General features: G+C 52.1%; 1 protein-coding gene across 1 annotated transcript in view; it reads left to right on the top strand.

The window, feature by feature from the left end:
• Positions 1-11737, top strand: part of FUBP3 (far upstream element binding protein 3) — a 41739-nt gene extending 30002 nt beyond the window's left edge. Inside the window, exons 14-20 of the mRNA XM_026049575.1 lie at positions 4117-4277; positions 5103-5176; positions 5640-5716; positions 7717-7785; positions 9378-9449; positions 10060-10187; positions 11126-11737. Of these exons, the coding sequence (XP_025905360.1) occupies positions 4117-4277; positions 5103-5176; positions 5640-5716; positions 7717-7785; positions 9378-9449; positions 10060-10187; positions 11126-11134 (590 nt within the window). The 3' untranslated portion in view covers positions 11135-11737. The remainder of the gene's footprint in view (positions 1-4116; positions 4278-5102; positions 5177-5639; positions 5717-7716; positions 7786-9377; positions 9450-10059; positions 10188-11125) is intronic.
• Positions 11738-16663: the final 4926 nt, after the last annotated feature.

Genomic DNA, 16663 nt, shown 5'->3' with positions numbered 1-16663 from the left:
CGTAAGTGTGGGTATTTAGTGGCCAGTGAATGTGGCGTAGGAATAAGCTAGAAAGAGCTGTGATTTGTCTGCTTTGTGATGCTCTCACTCCTCATAATTGTACTCACCAGGCCCTCCTTCACAATAAGGAAAACTCTTCATGCAGAGCCATCAAGTAAACTCATTATAACAAGGAGCTGCTTGAGAAAAGGCCTGATTGTTTGGGAATCCTTTTTATAAGGGTTGTTTGGGAACCATTTTTGTAAAGCATTGATTTAAAGGACGGTTTATCAGGGGCAAGCAGAACAGTCATTGCGTAGTGCTGGATTTGTGTGAGTGCTGTGTGATAAAATAGAAGGTCTCGATTGTGGCAACAACTGTAGATAGTGGCAGCTACGTAACCGAGGTGTCTGATGAATAAAACGGTGACATCTGTACATATCTGAGCCCGCTGTGGAGCAGACTGGTGCCTCTGCCTGCCTTGTGCACGTCTTGCTCAGAGTTGATGTTCCCTCCCATGGAGGCCCCTTTGCTCCCTTAGCCACTGAGTCCTGCCATAAAGGTGGACAAGGCAATTCTCTCAGGAGCTAGGACATCCCCAGGACAGTGTTGAAACCTCAGCATCAGTCCTCATTTGCCCCAGAGCGTGAGCTGCACATCAGGGAAGGGCAGCACTTGCATTAGAGGCAGGAGTTGGAGACTCTGAATTGGTGCAGTGTTTCCGAGTTAATACACTGCCATATCAAAGAAGCTGTATTTTATTTCTGTGTCTGCCTGTTTCAGAAAGAATGGCACATGCTCAAACTAGTATTTAAGTAGTCGCAGTTGGCTTTTAGTGTCAGCAAAGGTGAGCTGAACAGAATAGGAACATATTAGCTACAATGGTAGAGGAGGCAGAGACTCGAGGGCATTGTGCCATGTTTCAGTGACATTTAGTTTCTTGCCATCCCTTTGGGCAGGAATAAGCTTGCAACGGAGCATGTTATAGCCTTTCCCCCCTGCTGCACAACCCTGTTGCTTGTCACTTGTTCTCTTCCCTGTCACTGGGCCCTCGTGAGGTCCCAAATCTGATGTCCCAAACTGCTGCCTCAGTGGATGATGTGGAAAGGAGCCTGGGAAGGAGTCAGGAGTGTCTGCAGTCAGTTCAAGATGTTGCTTTTGCTGAAATCTGTTCACAAGCCTGAGAATGTTTTCATGTTGAGTTTGCAAACAGCAACAATAAAACTGCTCTCCCTGTTGTGCCAAAGAGATTGTGCTTGATCTCAGTGAACGGTCCAGTTGGGTGAATTTTAAGCCTACAGGTGAGAGTTATATGTATGGACAAAATCAAATTATAATGAAACTTTATTGCTATATCCATTAGTCATGCTTAATAAAGGATCAGAAAAGGTCACTTGTTGTTCAGCAGAGCACTGAAGTGTGGAGCATTTGTGACTACAGAGAGCCCCATGCACTGAAAGGATAAATGCAGGTAGTGGAGCTGGATGGCCCCTCGTTGGAGCATGAGGCCTGGCACAGCTCGTTGAGGGGGTGGAGAGCAGCTTTTTACCTTTGCTTCCACGGCCTCCGAAGAGGGATTTTTATCCAGCAGGATCAGAAGCTCTCTGGCGGGGCTAATTGCTACTTGTACGGTGATTTGAATGCCTGTCGCCCTGTAATGTCACCTTGCAATCACTGTTCTTGCAGTGCCTGTGCTCTTAGTGTGCTGCAGCGCTCATTTTTGTCAAGTGAGAGGTGGCTGTGGCATCGCCTGCTGGGGCCTGGGCAGGATGGCAAGGACTGCACTTTCCTAGCATTAATGCACCACACTGATGCCTGATTCTCCTCTGCTTCTCTATCACTGTCCCCGGGACAGTATAGGTGTGAGGAGATAGTAGCTTTTTAAGTCACCTGTGCCCTCAGCCTTTCGTTTCTGAGCAGTTTCTGAACATTTGTTTATTTTCCATGTGAGCTGGAGCTTTGCTGTTATTTAGCACCTGAGCTATGGGCATCTCAGGCACCCTGGTGCAGAGCAGTGCATGTGGCCAGGTAACTGCTGCCTGTTCCTTGTGCCACTCAGGAAGCAGGAGCAAGGAGGAGAGGGAGAAGCTTCTCCCAGCTGCAGCTCTCTAGTGTGTATTAGGGAAGATCCACATCTCTTCTTGTGAGCATCTCATCCCCAACTTCCAAGCATCAGCCTTTAGGAGCCGATGAGGAGCCCCCAGCTCCTTGGAAATTGTGCCTGGAGCTGCTTTCCTCTAGAGGGTGGTTAGGTGCAGCTTTTCTTTTTGCAGAGCCCCCGAGGAAGGGTGGAGACGAGAGCCATACACATGTCAAGCGCTCTCTGTGTTCGGTGCTGCTTGGAAACTGCCTGCAGCCTCTCTGGGCCCCCGCTGGATTTCCATGATAAATACAGCAATATTGACAGATAACGTGGCCGGCCTGGCTCTTGTCAGCGCTGCCTTTTAGCAGGTTTGATTAATTGCTTTCCGATTTCACGTCCAGCTGGGGGGCCACACTCGCCTCACTTCTGCCCCCCATCAGGTAGAAGAATGGAGCGGGCGGCTGAATGTGTCTATAGACAGTGCCCGTGTGCCGAGCGGGTCACCTCCTCGTGAGAGGAAGGTGAACTCCTTCCGGGCTGCGTCGCTTCTTTTGCATGTTCCAGGCATGGGAGGGAGTACTTTGGCATCTGCACACGGGAGGACGAGAAGAAAAAGAGCAGATTCCTGCTAAACGAGGAGGATCCAGTCCTAGGAGCAACCTGTGTTTGTCGCGCGGCGAGGAAGTTCTGCTCCTGCAGCTTCCAAAGTGGCTAAAAGGATCTGCAGGTTTTCCGTAATCTGATGAAGTGGCAGCCAGCTCCCATCTCCCTCCAGTTGGGCTTGATACAAATCTGCATCTGACATAAATGTAGTGAAACCTCTTGGTTTGGAAAATTGCATCTTGCTGCTTTCCCATGCGTTACTGAAAATCAGCGCCTTGGCCACACAGTGCAAGCCCTGTTCTCTGCACGGAGATGTGACATGGTTATTCTTTGTTAAATACATCCTCTAAAATTCATCTAGAAAGAGTTAATTGCCCTTGGGCAACTTTTCCTTCTGCCCTCTCTAAAAAGGCTTTAAAATGTTCAAAAGGTCAGGAGTCCTTACAATGAAGTGAGCAAGTGTCTACAGCATCCACAGTGTGTTTTGAAGTTGTGGGGCATGTATGGAGCTGGAAATGTGAGCAAAATTGATGAGATGATGTTTGGGTACCCCTTTAATTAAAACAAATCTTTGGTTAGTCTCCTTTACTCTCTTTCCGGCTCACAGTTCTTCTTTTTGGGTATTGATTTCATCCAGGTTTGTGACTTAAAGGATGTAAAAACCCCTTCTTTCCCCACACCCTGTAATTTCTCCAGTTGAGTGGAGCCGATCTGTAAGTTGTGTGAGATTCCAGGGGAAGAATTGAACCATTGTAACGGTGGCTGAAGCTTTTGTTAAGCAAATCTCATTAAGATACCGAGACCTAACAGGTTTTCAGGAAATCCCATCCACTTTGGCCAGCCCTGCTGCATCCTAGCTGAAGTGTTCCTGTGTAAATCCAGCTGGCAGAGTGGTCAGATATGTTCGCTGCGTGCACAACTCCAAAATACTGCAAGACAGCAGAATCCAGCACTGCTCCAGCTGCATGAAGGGCTGCTTTATGGTGCATTGTGAATAGGCAATGGTGTAAGCTGAGGTTTGCTTAAGGGAACCTATTGAAAATTGCTTGGTTTTGGGAAAACTCCAGCTTTATTTTATGCTCTAAGGTACGTGGCTGGTCACTCTTTGAATGAACGGTCTAGCAACAGAAACAAGTCTTATGGCAGAAAGAAAAAACATATTTTAGCTGAAGATGACTCTCTTTTCTTGAGAAATATGAATAGGTGTCCAGAAGCTCTGGAGCTGGTGGGGATTCAGTCAGCACAGTTCTTACACTTTGGGATGACTTAGAAGCATCTCGGTCATCATGCATCTTGTTAGGAGCTTAGCAATGTCCACATTATCTGTATTCTTTAAGCAGCAGTTGTGGGTATCTGAAACTATATTCTCATTACCAGAGCCTTTGTTAGTTGTGTTTTATGGAAAGAGATGCTGAACATCCCTTCTTATGTCTTGATTTTCTTTTCTTCAGGTGGTGAGAACATCAAGAGCATAAATCAACAGTCGGGAGCTCACGTGGAGCTCCAGAGAAACCCGCCTCCAAACACGGACCCTGGTGTTCGAATATTCACAATCAGAGGAATTCCCCAGCAGATTGAGCTCGCTAGACATCTCATAGATGAGAAAGTTGGTGTAAGTTTCCTCTGGTGATGTTCACCTCTTTCAGAAGTGGTGCTCTTGCTTGTAGCTATGTGTAGGCCTGGACTTAAAGCGTGGCACAGAGTACATGTGCTTGCCTTATTTACCTTCAATACCACTTGCCTCCTAGCAGCCGTTCTGAACTTTGGCCCTCCAGCATCCATTAGATCAGTCCTCGCTGTGGCCCCAGAAGCATCAGACTGTTTGCTGATGTAATCAAGTGTAGTGCAGCTGTAGGAGGGAGAGGAAAAAAGCTTTAATAAGGTACAAGAAGGCTGTCAAATGAGATTTTGAAGAGAAGACAGTGGTGTTACTGTCTGAGAGTGGCACAATCTTGGCACCATCTTTTTGAAAGTAACACTCAACTCCTTGCGCCAGTAAATCCTGCATGACTTTTATTTTCCACTTAATGCAGTGCTGTGGTATTGAAGCTTAATAATGTCAGGATGGAACTGCTGAAGGGGGAGACTTGGATAAAAGGTGGTGAGGAAAACACTGGCCCAAGGCATGGTAGAACTGAAAAGCAACTTGTGTAGTGAAACACCTGAGAAGAGAAAGCTTGATACCCAGGATCCAAGCTGTTTGAGCAAAGCTTTGGCTGTGCCAAGGTTTTGTTAACTCTTCTGTGGGCTGGCCAAAGTTGCTTCTGAAGCTAAGTGTGCTGAGAGTCCTGAGAACTCGGTGCTTGGAGAATCGGTCTCCTCCAGCTGGGATTTAGTGGAACACATCCCAGGCTTTCTTCCCTTTCTTGTTGCTCATATTAGCTGCTCCCAACCTGGGCTTAGAGCTGGCTTGAAATATTTTTGGGTTTCATGACAGGGTACCAGCATGGGAGGACCTGGAGGGTTTGGTCAAAGTCCGTTCAGCCAAGCACCTGCAACACCTCATCAAAAGTAAGTTCTTCCATCTCTTTGGGATGGCTGTGGGGAAATACTGGGAGCTAAGAACATTCAGGGAAGAACTCTGAAAGGATATGAATGGAGCCTTATGACTGAGTTCTCAGAAGTTTTTCAGATTGTCTTAAGGAAGGATTTTAGATCTTAAATTTTAAGAGAATTAGGAGCTGGCATTTCCAGAATTCCCGCTGCTAGTGCAGGGAGAGCATGGGAAGAAGTGTGAATCACATACAGCACAAGGGATGCTGCTGAATACAGTGTGTCCTCATTTGGCTTCAAGAAGACAAAGTTCAACCTAGTTGGCATTCACACCTACAGTGTTTCATGTTGTTTCTGTGTTGACCCATTTGTTCAGCAGTTTCTGACTACAAGTAGTAATTCATTTCTGTGGTTGACTTCGTTCACGTGGCCTGTTCCGTATTTTATTGTCTACTTCAGTATGTCTTCTTGTCCTCTGTAGTGGTCCTCAGGCGTTCATGACGCAGGGTTGGGGCAGTACCTACCAGACGTGGCAGCAGCCTGGACAGCAAGTCCCAAGTAAGTGTTTAAGCCCTGGGTTGGAGAAGGGTTGATGTTCTCTGCCCGTGTTCTGCTTCGTGCCCACAAGACACAGGTGCTTCCCTGAGACCAACTGTGTGAAAAGAGCAGAAGCAGCCCCTGAGCAAAGGAGCTGGATACAAATGTGCTGTGGTACATGAGTTCAGAATAAGAATAAGGTTCAGAAACTGCCTGGAACCGTTTTTTTGTGCACCTAACTGCTTATGTCTGCTCTCTTTGTGTAGAAACTTGGCCCTTTCAGGCAGTCCTCTCTCATAACAAAATCCTTTCTGCCTCAGGCTCTCTCCCTCCAGGGTTTTCCAGGCAAGCACTTGCCAGCCCCACGCAGCATGTGTGGTGGTGATTTCTCCCCATCGCTCTGCTCTTGACCTTATCAATCCTTGCTGCTATATAGATGTCCCTTATGAGTTCTTCTCATTGTTTAGCTCCCAGTCTGATGGAAACACTGGGAAGCAAGGGCAGAAAATGGAGAAGGGGATAGCTTTGGCTCTTATCCAGATTTGTTCTCACCAACTCTAATAGTGTCCCCTTATCTCCTTTTGGGAGTTGATGAAAACTGATCAGCGTGCATAGTGCTAACCACTGGGAACGAAGCCAACAGGATAACTGGCTTTCAGATAAATAGAGAAGTAGCAGTGCCACACATGTTATGGGTTCAAAAGCTGAACCCACATCACCCCTGATGTTGAGGCTTCTCCTTCAGGGTGCTGGCACTGGGTCTGGCTGACTGTCATTCTTCAGGGTTTGAAGCATCATTCCTTCCCAAAACTCTGTTTAGTAAAAATCAGCACGGAGTGGGGAATTCCTCATTTCCAGATAACTGAAGTTATTGATGTTAGGAACACATCTTCATCATGTCTGAGACTTGAGCAGTCGGAAAAAGGGCTTGCCAAAGCAAAGCAGGTGCCCAGTCTGCTTGGTAATCTCCAAGTTCATGTGACAGAAAAGGTTAATTGTGTCCAAAAGACATGGTTCTGTCCTAGTTTTTCAGGTAGTAAGTTCATTCAGGTAGTCTGGGCTTGTGAAAACTAAATCTAAGCACCATAAAGGGGTTTTAAATCAAAGAGTTCTAATGACAGGTGCCTGTAAGTGCTATAGTTGTTTTAGCAACACAACAGACTCTTAATTCCAGTATGCATTCTTTTGGAGAGGAGTGAAATAATATGATCCTGCAGAGTATTTCCCATTAGCACACACTTCTCAAGAAAATTATTATTCAGATTTTCCTGTGCACACGCAAGAGCGCTGGCCTTTCCTAGGCTTTGGGAAGCAGGCGTTTTCCTGCACAAGGAGAGCAGTCGATGCAGCAGGGAAAACATGTAGCATTTCTAGAAGGAAATGATCCTCCTGTCCAGCCAGCTGCCACCCCTCTGCCCTTGGACGCTGTATTATTTGTCTCCATATAAAGCCTGTGTTAAATACATGCTTGTGAAATGTGCTTTGCTGTTTCCCTTGAGAGATGTCTTTGCAACTCGCCCAAATAACTTGTCTTCTTCTTCCTCACCTCTCCTGAACATCCTCTTACCCTGCCTGCCAGGCACTGGGGAGAACTCACCTTGCTGTAATGTGCCCCAGTTACCTCCTGGCATTGGGGATATAAAAAACACAGGTCCTTTGAATCACCTGATGCTGATAGTGCAGTTCGCATGCTCAGAAATGAAAACAACTGCTTTGCACTTAATTCGTCAAGTTTCTGGTGTCTCCCAAGATCTGTGAAGCCTCCAGGCTCACATCATTCCTTCCCCCATAACCCCACCCCTGTGTGGGGTTAGTACCCCGGGCAATGGTTTTGGGGGCAGATCCCTTATTTCTGCTGTTGAACCTGGTGGAAAACATGAGCTCTGTGGTCACACGTCCGCTCAGGTTGCTCCGTGTTCCTGTTTGTAGCCAGGCACTCTGAAGGCAGTCTTGGTAAGCAGAGAGGACACACGAGATAATGCTGTGCTTTAAGCAGACTTCACTGCTTTCTCCTGCTGCAGATCACAATGGTACCCAGTCAGGCCAGGTGGAGTTCACCAAGGCGTGGGAGGATTATTATAAGAAACTAGGTAAATACCTGTTTTTACGCTTCAAGTTTTAATTTGAAAACACTCTTGCGAAGGTTCCCTTTCCTGCCTCTTCAAAGCAAGTGCTTTTTTTCCCCCGTGGCTTTGCTAGCCCTGTCACAGAGCCCCCCGATTCCCTCTCCAAACCCGCTTCCTAGGGCCACATCCGCGAGTGCCCTCCGAGCGGGAGGAGGAGCAGACCCCCGGCCCTACACATGTATTTAGATTTTAATTACTTCCCTCATCTTCAATAAATGAACTGGCCGGGGAAGCGTTTTGCCGGGCGGCGCATTTAGCTGCGTGTCCTTTCAGCCTGCTGCGGACTGTAATTCTCCTAGAAGAAAAGGCATTGAAGGAGGCCCTTTGTTGGCATTAGCAGGTGGACAGTTGAGGCAGCCTTGACCTCTGCCAGCAAAGGTCCTGACTTGCAGCCTTGGTCAAGTCTTTTAACCCGCTCTTATGCCCCCGGCCGGGGCGCCGCTGCCCTGTTCCCTCCACCCACTTCACGCTTGTTTTATGTAGCCCCTTCCCCAGGTCAGAGCCCTCCTGCGGCCGCACGGGCTGCAGGAGCTTCCCTGCTCTCCCTGCCGCCCTCCTGCGTGTCCGGCCTCGGCGCCCTCGCTCTGCTCGCCTCCCTTGGCGCTTTCCTAACGGCTGCGTCGCCTCTTCGGGGTGCTGGGTGCTGCATGTCCTACTGAGGGCCCTGGGATGAAGGGGCTCCTGCTCCCAGGTCCCTGCTGCTGCAGCCAGCTCGGGGGGACCGTCCCCTGCAAATGGGCTCAGAGAAAAGGAGGGCTTGATGGGGCTGCCCTGTGCTGGGCGGTGTCCTGGGCTGCGCAGGAGCCGCGTGCCTGGCTGCTGGGGGCAGCTCGGGGCATCTCTGCTGCAGGGCATCCTGCAGCGCCGGCCCCGCTTCCCTCGCGCGGCTCCCCGGGAGCCTCCCCCAGGGCCCCGCTCAGCCCCTCGTGCACAACTGCAGCTCCCCGGTGCTCCCGTGGCGGAGGAGGCGGCGGCAGCGCCCAGGGGTTTGGCCCTGAGCTCCAGCGGGCGCCTCGTGTAACCCCGCGGGCTGCCCGGGCACAGCTCCTTGTGCCCAGGGGCACTGCCAGGCTCTGCCTTGTGCCCGGAGCATTGCCAGGCTCAGCCTTGTGCCCGGGGCATTGCCCTGCCGCGAGAGCGAGCAGCCCTGCCAGCACTGCAGCCAGGGAGCCCCTTGGCATCCCCTTGGCTGAAACGGTGGCAGGGCTGAAGCCCCGTCGGGCACTTGAGCCCCTTGTCCCCCTTTTAGAAGCAAGCGGCAGAGAGGCAAACCCAGCAGCTGCCAACCTGTGTGCGTTGGCTGCAGCAGGACCCGGCGGTGGGAGCGTGTGCCCTGATGCCCTTGATGAGGGCACAGCGGAGGTGAAGTCAGGAACCCAGGACCAAGGCAGGACCTTTCCCTCCGCCTTCCCCAGCTGAGGTGCCCGACATCTGGAGAGGTGGAAGCTGAAGCGTGGACCGAGCTAGAGGCAGGGCTGTCTAGTGGAAGGATGTCACAAGCTGGGAACTGCCACCTCTTCCCTATTGACGTGCCCCTTGTTGTCATCTTTGCACAGGCCAACAGAGCCAGCAGCAGAACAGCCATCCCGATTACAGCAAAGCATGGGAGGAGTATTACAAAAAACAGAGTGAGTGAAACAGGGCCACCGGAGGTGAATCGACCCTTGTTACGAGCAGAGTTAACTAACCCAAGGACTTGGCTCGCCATCCTCTGCCAGCCTAAGCTTCCCCAGGCCCTTTGGTGCCCGCCTCGTGGTGACGGGGCACGTAGGGCTCCGGCCGAGAGCTCCCCTGTTGCTGCAGCCCCCGGCAGGCTCCGTGCCCACGCCAGCAGTCGGGCCGCAACGTTCCCGTGTGACAAGAACCCCGAGGGCTGCAGCCGGGTCGAGCAAGGGCAGGGAGGCTCCGGGGACCTCCCTTTCCTCCCCGGGATGCCAGCTCTGGATTTGCCTTTGCCGCGGCGCTGCCGGAGCCCTCGGGCCGAGCGCGGACAGTGCCGTGGCGCCGGGGACGCTCTCGTGCGCTCAGTTTGTGACCCGCAGGGCAGCCTAAAGCCTCTCCTGTCCTCTAGAACCTCTCCTATCCTCCCCACACAGCACGTAGCTGCTCTGGCTCTTTCAGATACCTGCACCTGCTGGAAGGGGGCTGGCTGTTCCTTAAGCTTTGCAAAAGGAGATCCCGAGCCTGGGCTCCGTCTCGCCGCGTTGCTCATTGCTCCCTTTCTCCCTTGTGCTGCAGGTCACGCCGCCAGCGCCGCTTCTCAGGCGAGTTCCCAGCCGGACTACACGATGGCTTGGGCAGAGTATTACCGACAGCAGGCTGCCTACTACGGGCAGACACTAGGCCAGGCTCAGGCCCACAGCCAGGTCGGTATTGGCAGTCCCCTCAATCCCACAGCTCTTTCCCGGCGGGGTCTGGGGACGAGGGTCTTGCCCTGCCGGGATGGAGGCCACGCTGGGGTTGTGCAGGGAGGCCGAGGGATGTTTGTGGCTAGGGAAGGAATCAAAGAAGTGAAAACTTGTTTGCTCCTACTTACTGATGGTCAGTGGGCAGTATCATTCCCAATACAGCCTATTTGTTTGTCTTAATCATCACCGTTGTTTTTACTTCCTCTCTTCCTGGGGACCTTCTGTCTGAGGCTGTTTTGTGGCTTCTGGGAAATTTGAAGTAAGATCATAGATCTGTGCTGTCAAAGTAGCATGAAGTTAAAGATCACACAGCGCTGGCCCACGAGTGCAGGCTTTGCCTTTGCCTTGGAAGCTTTGCACTAAACTAAACTAGACTGGAGCTGGGTGTTTGCCTGGCAAGGATGGGGCCCCGAGAGGAAGAGGATGATTACTGAGGGAGGAAAAAAAAATCAGCTTAACCAGCTGTTGAGTCAGGTCTAACCTCACCGAGCGCCTAAGCCCTGGAGTCATTTTCCTGGCTTTTCTGTGGGGTTTGTCCTGATCCTTCTGGCAGGGCTTTCCAGAGCGATGATAGTCGTTAGTATTTGCACGGAACCCGTGCGCGCAGCACGCGGCGTCAGCGTCAGCCGCTGCTCCCACCCGAGTCGCGCTCTCCTTCCAGCCTCGGAACGAGCTCGGGGTCTGGAAACCGCCGGGGCCGCGGCCAGAAAGGCAGCTCCTCGTTCCTCCCGTGGAGCCTGGCCCTCTGCAGAAGAGAGATCGGGTTCGATAAAAGTCACCGGCCGCAGCAAGGAGCGCGCGGAGGAGCAGGGCTCTCCGCAGCCCTCGGAGCCGGGAGCAGCCTTGGGAATTCGCTGCAGCCGAGTAACTCTTCCCTGTGCTCTCTCCCTCTCCAGGAGCAGTAGAACAAGGTCCTCGTGGCAATTTTTTTTCTCGGAATCATTGCGGAAGAAAACCTTTTTGTAACAGAGGTTTCTAGATTTGCAACGTTTTGATGAAGACTTTTTCTGTTTGTTTGTGAAACACTAGCTGTAGGATAATCTATACTGAACTTTTCTAAGAATCAGGAACAATTAGTAATGTACTAAACTTATGGACATGCTGGTGATTTTGTTTCCAAATTTGTAAAAACTCCGGGATTCTTTTTGGAGAGAAGCCAGAGAATTTGCAGGCACCAAAACGCACCCCAGAGCTGTGACATTTCAACATGTGTTTTTTTGTGTGTTTTTTTTTTTTTTTTCCTTTTTAATTTTCCATCTTTTCTGTTGCAACAGAAAGAGTGGCTTGGAAGTCTTAGGTGGTATGTAACAAATCCTAAAAAGAAAAAAAAAAAAATTAAACAGTATTTAAATATTCTTAAATATGTAAATTCATTAAATGTTTTACTTCTCATTTCTTGTACCTTGGCTGTCTTTGATTTTATTGCATTTTTTAAAAAACTGAACTATAATATGTATTGTAATTAATTATGTGAATTCTGTATTGAGACAATTACTGTTTTGCTGTCAGGCAAGTTATTGGGGGGGGCATTTTGTAGGGTTTGTATAATTTCTAGAGTTCTAAAGGGGTAATATAAAAACGTGTTAATTTTTTTAGCAATACATTTTTTTCATGTCTCCATTGCTAGTTGCATTTATGTATCTAAGACCTCCAAGCTTGTTTAAAAAAAAAAAAGAAAAAGAAAAACAAAAAAAAAAACAAAAAAACCTTCCTCTATGCTCTCAGAAATATAAATACTGTTATTTTTAATATTAAAATGAATCTGCTATTAGTACCTTTAACAAACACTGTGGAACATAAAACCATATAAAAGGTAGTAACTATTTTTTAATTCCAAGGTGTTTTTTGCTTTTACATTTCTTTTAAATATTTTCTTATCTAATATTTGTCAAATTACCTAGAGAAATAAATGAATCTAGTATTAACCACAGTATGCGCTAAATAATTTTGATTTAATAAAAGGGATAATATGATTTCCAATGTTTACTGTAGTGTTTCTTGTACAGATAACAGTGTATTTTTAAAGGAAAAAAACGGAATTGAAGCTATTTTTTCTTGCATTTTTAATTGACCTGCGGGACATTCCGTTTTGAAATGTACTGAAGTTACTGTTCTTGGGTTTCTTTCCTTATTTTTCCTTATGCTTGAAATGTCTAACTATAAAGAAGCGCAATTGGATAATGTTGAGCATGGTGTTTTAAAAAAAAAAGTGTTCTTTTTATTTGACTGACAGTTGCATTTTACACTCTATATAATAAAATTTCCACAAGGTGTCTTGTGGGCCAAGTATTGGCGGTCTCGTTGACTCCGTTTGCTCTCGTTTTGCTCTGCGCCGGGTCCTGTTGCTGGTTTGGGAGGACTCGGGTTCTGTCAAGCTGAGCCTTAATTCTAGTGCAGCTCTCTGGGCCCGAGTTCTCTCTGGGTCCAGTGCAGCTCTAGGGGGGTCGCAGCCGAGTGTCTCCCGGCACCGAGGCACTAGATCGTCCCGAAGAAGGGGCCAGAAAGATTATTTTAATAAAGATTATTTTAATAAAGATTATTTTAATAAAAGCAAATTGTCTCTAGCAGGACGGACACGGAGACTTTGATCCACAGCTGTCTGAACACTCGGGTGCCTGGTGTGGAGTCCGAGCCTGGGTTTTACTAGGCGGAACCTGTTGCTGTCCTGCACCTTGGTCCTGATACGGCGCTCAAGGGGCACCGGCCTCGTGCCCGACCCTCCTTCTCGGGGCTGCAACGGGGTGAGTTTAAAGGGGGCATCTGTGCGGGGCGCTGAGGAGCAGACGCTGCTGCTGACCCCAACCCAGCCCAATTTGGGGACAATTCCAGCGATTTCATCCATCCCATTCCTCCAAACGGGCTTCCAGCTCCGCCAACTTGATGTCCGTCCAGCTCCGCTGCCCCGGCCGCGTCTGCAGCCCCCGTCACACAGGGGGAAGGGAGGGAGGAGAGAAGATCCCAGCTGCAAGGCAGGGAGCGGGAGGCGCCTTGAGAGCCGGAAGGGAAGGAGATGCAGCCTCTCTCAATCCACCTCCAGAGAATCAAGGGAGACAGTGAAAGATGGGATAGTAAAAGCCACTTGGAAAGAAGCGAGAGGGGGGAAAAAAGGGCTCGAGGAGGGCATAAAGGCTGCTGATGGGAATTGGGAGTGGGCATTACCGAGAAGACTTCCTTCTAATTCATCTTGCGAGCCCTGTGCCAAAACGGCATTTGGCATGGTTCACAGGGAGCAATTGTGTGATAATGAACCCTAAGGTGTCCCTTAATTGAAGACTGAGTATTACGGATTGTGCCAATAGTCGTAAATGGCGCAGGATTGCGGGAGGATGCATTTTCTTAAATGTATCTGTAAGTACAGATTAGTGAGGCTCCCCAGTGAAATACCCATACTATAAATTATGGAAATCTCTCTTTCTGATGCAGCCTTTTATCGGGGGGGGGGGCGGCTTAGGGAATAGTTTGCAGCCCGTGGAAATTTGGCCTGGCGTGAGGCCGGTGCCGGCGCCGCGGAGGGGTCCGCGGCAGCCTGGTGCCCTGCGTGGCCCCAGCGCCTCGGACGCTCCCAAATCCCGCGACCGGCTCCCGTTCCCGGAGCGCGGCCATGGAACCGGCTTCCCTGGCCCATCCTGGCTGCCGCTTCCCAGGCGGATGGGCCGGGAAGGGATGAGATCCCCCCGGTGCCTCCCGCAAAGCTGCATCCCCAAATCCAGGTGCGTCCGGGCTCCGAGCACGTCGGCTCTCCCGTTGACAGGAACGTCTCCGTGAGGAGCTGCAGGGCCCGTCCCGCGGGGAGCAGGGCCCTCATGGGGACACTTTGGGGTCTCCGGGTTTGCAAACAGCTGCGGAGACGGCGCTGCCTTCACCACAGGAGCCTTCATCACCACAGGAGCCTTCATCACCACAGCAGCAACCCGAAAAACCCCCCAACGTGGCTTTGCTAAAGCGTCTACATCGGGTGAACGATGACCCCCGGCGTTGTTCCGAGCGCTATATCCAGCGCGAGGGCTATTTTGGGAGCAGCGGGCAGGCTCGGAGCTGCTCTGACAGGCTTCCTTTAATGCTGCAGCCTCGGCGAACGAGCTGCATTACGGACATTGCGAGTCCAGCCCAAATGGTTATTGAAAGAGACAGGCAGCCTGAGACGTTATTTTTTTTTTCTGTTCCCCGCCTACTAAATATTTAATCGCGTTAGAGTACCAGTATATTTACAGTAAAGGCGCCCGAGGTGGGAGGCAGAGCGGGTCGGTGCTGTTGAAGTCGAGGCTCCCGGGCGCAGCGCGAGCGCTGGGGACGTCACCGCGTCGCTCCTTGGCCCTTTTCCCCTTCCCCACGGGGGTCGCTCCGTGATTTTCGCCACCATCGGAGCCCAGGAGGAGGTTTCGGTTTCTCAGGCTCCCCCGTTGCTGCTCCAGGGCAGAATTGAAGACCGCAGTCCGGGGTTTTGCACCAAACACTTGTTTTCCTCCCCGCGGGCAGCGACTTCCTTGGGGATCCCTGTGGATGCAGTTGGGGACCCCTTTCCCTGGGGTTTTGCACGAGCTCCAGGGGGGACATCCCCCCCGGCACCACCAGCACCGGCCCCCCCAGCTGCTCCCGGCCTCATCCCTCGAGGAAATCCTATTTCAAGGCCGCTGCAAAGAAGCCTCTGATCTTGGCAGCGGCCGCTCGCGCCCCTTTCATCGCAGCCGGGCCGGGGTGCAGGTGCTGCGGGCGCGCGGATTAGACGGGGCCGGCGCTTTGTGCGACTTGTGGCGCCGGGACCCCCCATTTGGGCTGTTCGCGGGGGGACGTCGGGCGGCACCGGAGCTGCGGCCGGCGGGGGGTCCGACCCGCTCGCGGCTTTGCGGAGATCGGGGGCAGCCAAGGTTGGGGGATGCCAGGGGGGTCGAGCTGCCCAGAGCGCCCTCCGTAAACCCAGAGCACCCAGTGCTCCCAGTGCACCCAGTGCTCCCAGTGCTCCCAGCGAGCGAGCGGCCGCCCCAGCAGAAGAGCAGCCCGGGATGTCAGTGCCGAGCGGGTCTCCTGCCTCCGCAGAGGCCGTGGCCTCGCTTGGAGGCCAGTTTAAGATGCACAGGGCACCCGGTGCAGCTGGGGACGCGGGGCTGGTTTGTCGCCTCTGTTGGCTTTTGGGTACCCCGAGCCGCTCGCCAAAATTGTCCTGGAAATACTGTTACAAAAAAAAATAAGGGAGGGGAATGAGGGAGAGAAGGAAAGATGGAAGGGAGGAAGGGAGGAAGGGAGGGGGAAGGAAGTGAGGGAGGAAGGAGGGAAGGGAGGAAGGCAAAGGGAGAGCGGAGTGGAGCACACGCAGCTTCGCCCCCCGCATCACAGACCCCCCTGCCAAGTGAAACGGCAGCGAATGACCCCCAGAAGCGGCCGCTTTGGGCGGTGCGGGCAGCCCGTGGCATCGGTGCCCGCAGCAGCGCTCGCCCCCAGGCCGCGGGCGGCAGAGGGGCTGGCAGGGGGGTCGGGACGGGCCGGGACGTCCTCGCGGGGACCCCGTGTCCCCCTCGGGGGCAGGAGCCTCCAGGCAGCTCCTTGTCCCCCCGCGGCGGCCGTGGGGCGCGGGAAGGGACCCTGGGCGCGGCGCGGGGAACATGTGGGCGCATTCCCATAACGGAGCGCGGTGCCCGCGGCGCCGCCGCCTCCTCTCCAGCGCTGCTGTTTGCTTTGCAGCCTCCTTAGCCTCTATTGAGGCTTTTCAGCTCCGGGCCCTTCAGGAGGTTTAAGTAGGTAAAACCTGAGGAAGAGGCTATTTTCCTCCGTCCCTTTTGAGCCCTGCCTTGTGCCCAAAAGGCCCCCTTGTTTCACGCGTGCCAGTCACCTGGCTGGGCCCCCAGCCCCTTTCTCTCCCAGCCTCCCCTTTCTTTCTCCTTTCTCTCTTTTGACTTTTCCAGGAGCCCTAGCTCTCCAAACGAGCTTCAGATTGGATCCAGATTGAGGTCCCTTTGTCTTTCAAGGGTTGTACTAAGCTAATTAAATGTGATCCCAACAAATAAACGCAGATCTCCCCATTACATTCAGGGCTGCCTTTCAGGCAGCACCGGGCGGCCCCTCGCCCCCGCCCGCTGCGCGCAGGGTCCCCCTCATTGAGTCCCGGCCATTGAAAGCACTGCCAGGATTTCTTTTGTGCCGGGGGTCTCCGAGCCCTTTTTCCATCAGAAAAGACCCCCAAACAGCAGCTCGGCCTTTGTGAGTTTGCAAGCAAACGCCAAAGAAAAGCCCCCTGAATGCTTTAATAAATGACACATTTAGCAACTTCGGAGGCGCCCGGCTCCTGCGGCAGCCGCAGGGGCGCGATGATCCCCCCTGCCCCGGCTCCCGCGGCCGCAGCGGGGCCGCCGCGATCCCCCCGCCGCTCCCGGGGCGTTTGCAGCCCGCCGAGGTGCGGGGGCAGCGGCCGCGGCACCTGAGGCGGCTCCGCTGCGCCGCGC

Source organism: Nothoprocta perdicaria, unplaced genomic scaffold (assembly GCF_003342845.1).
Source record: "Nothoprocta perdicaria isolate Ctin4 unplaced genomic scaffold, notPer1 scaffold_6, whole genome shotgun sequence".
Taxonomy (NCBI): domain Eukaryota; kingdom Metazoa; phylum Chordata; class Aves; order Tinamiformes; family Tinamidae; genus Nothoprocta; species Nothoprocta perdicaria.
Note: the sequence above shows the minus strand (reverse complement) of the source record. Positions and strands in the feature narration are given on the sequence as shown.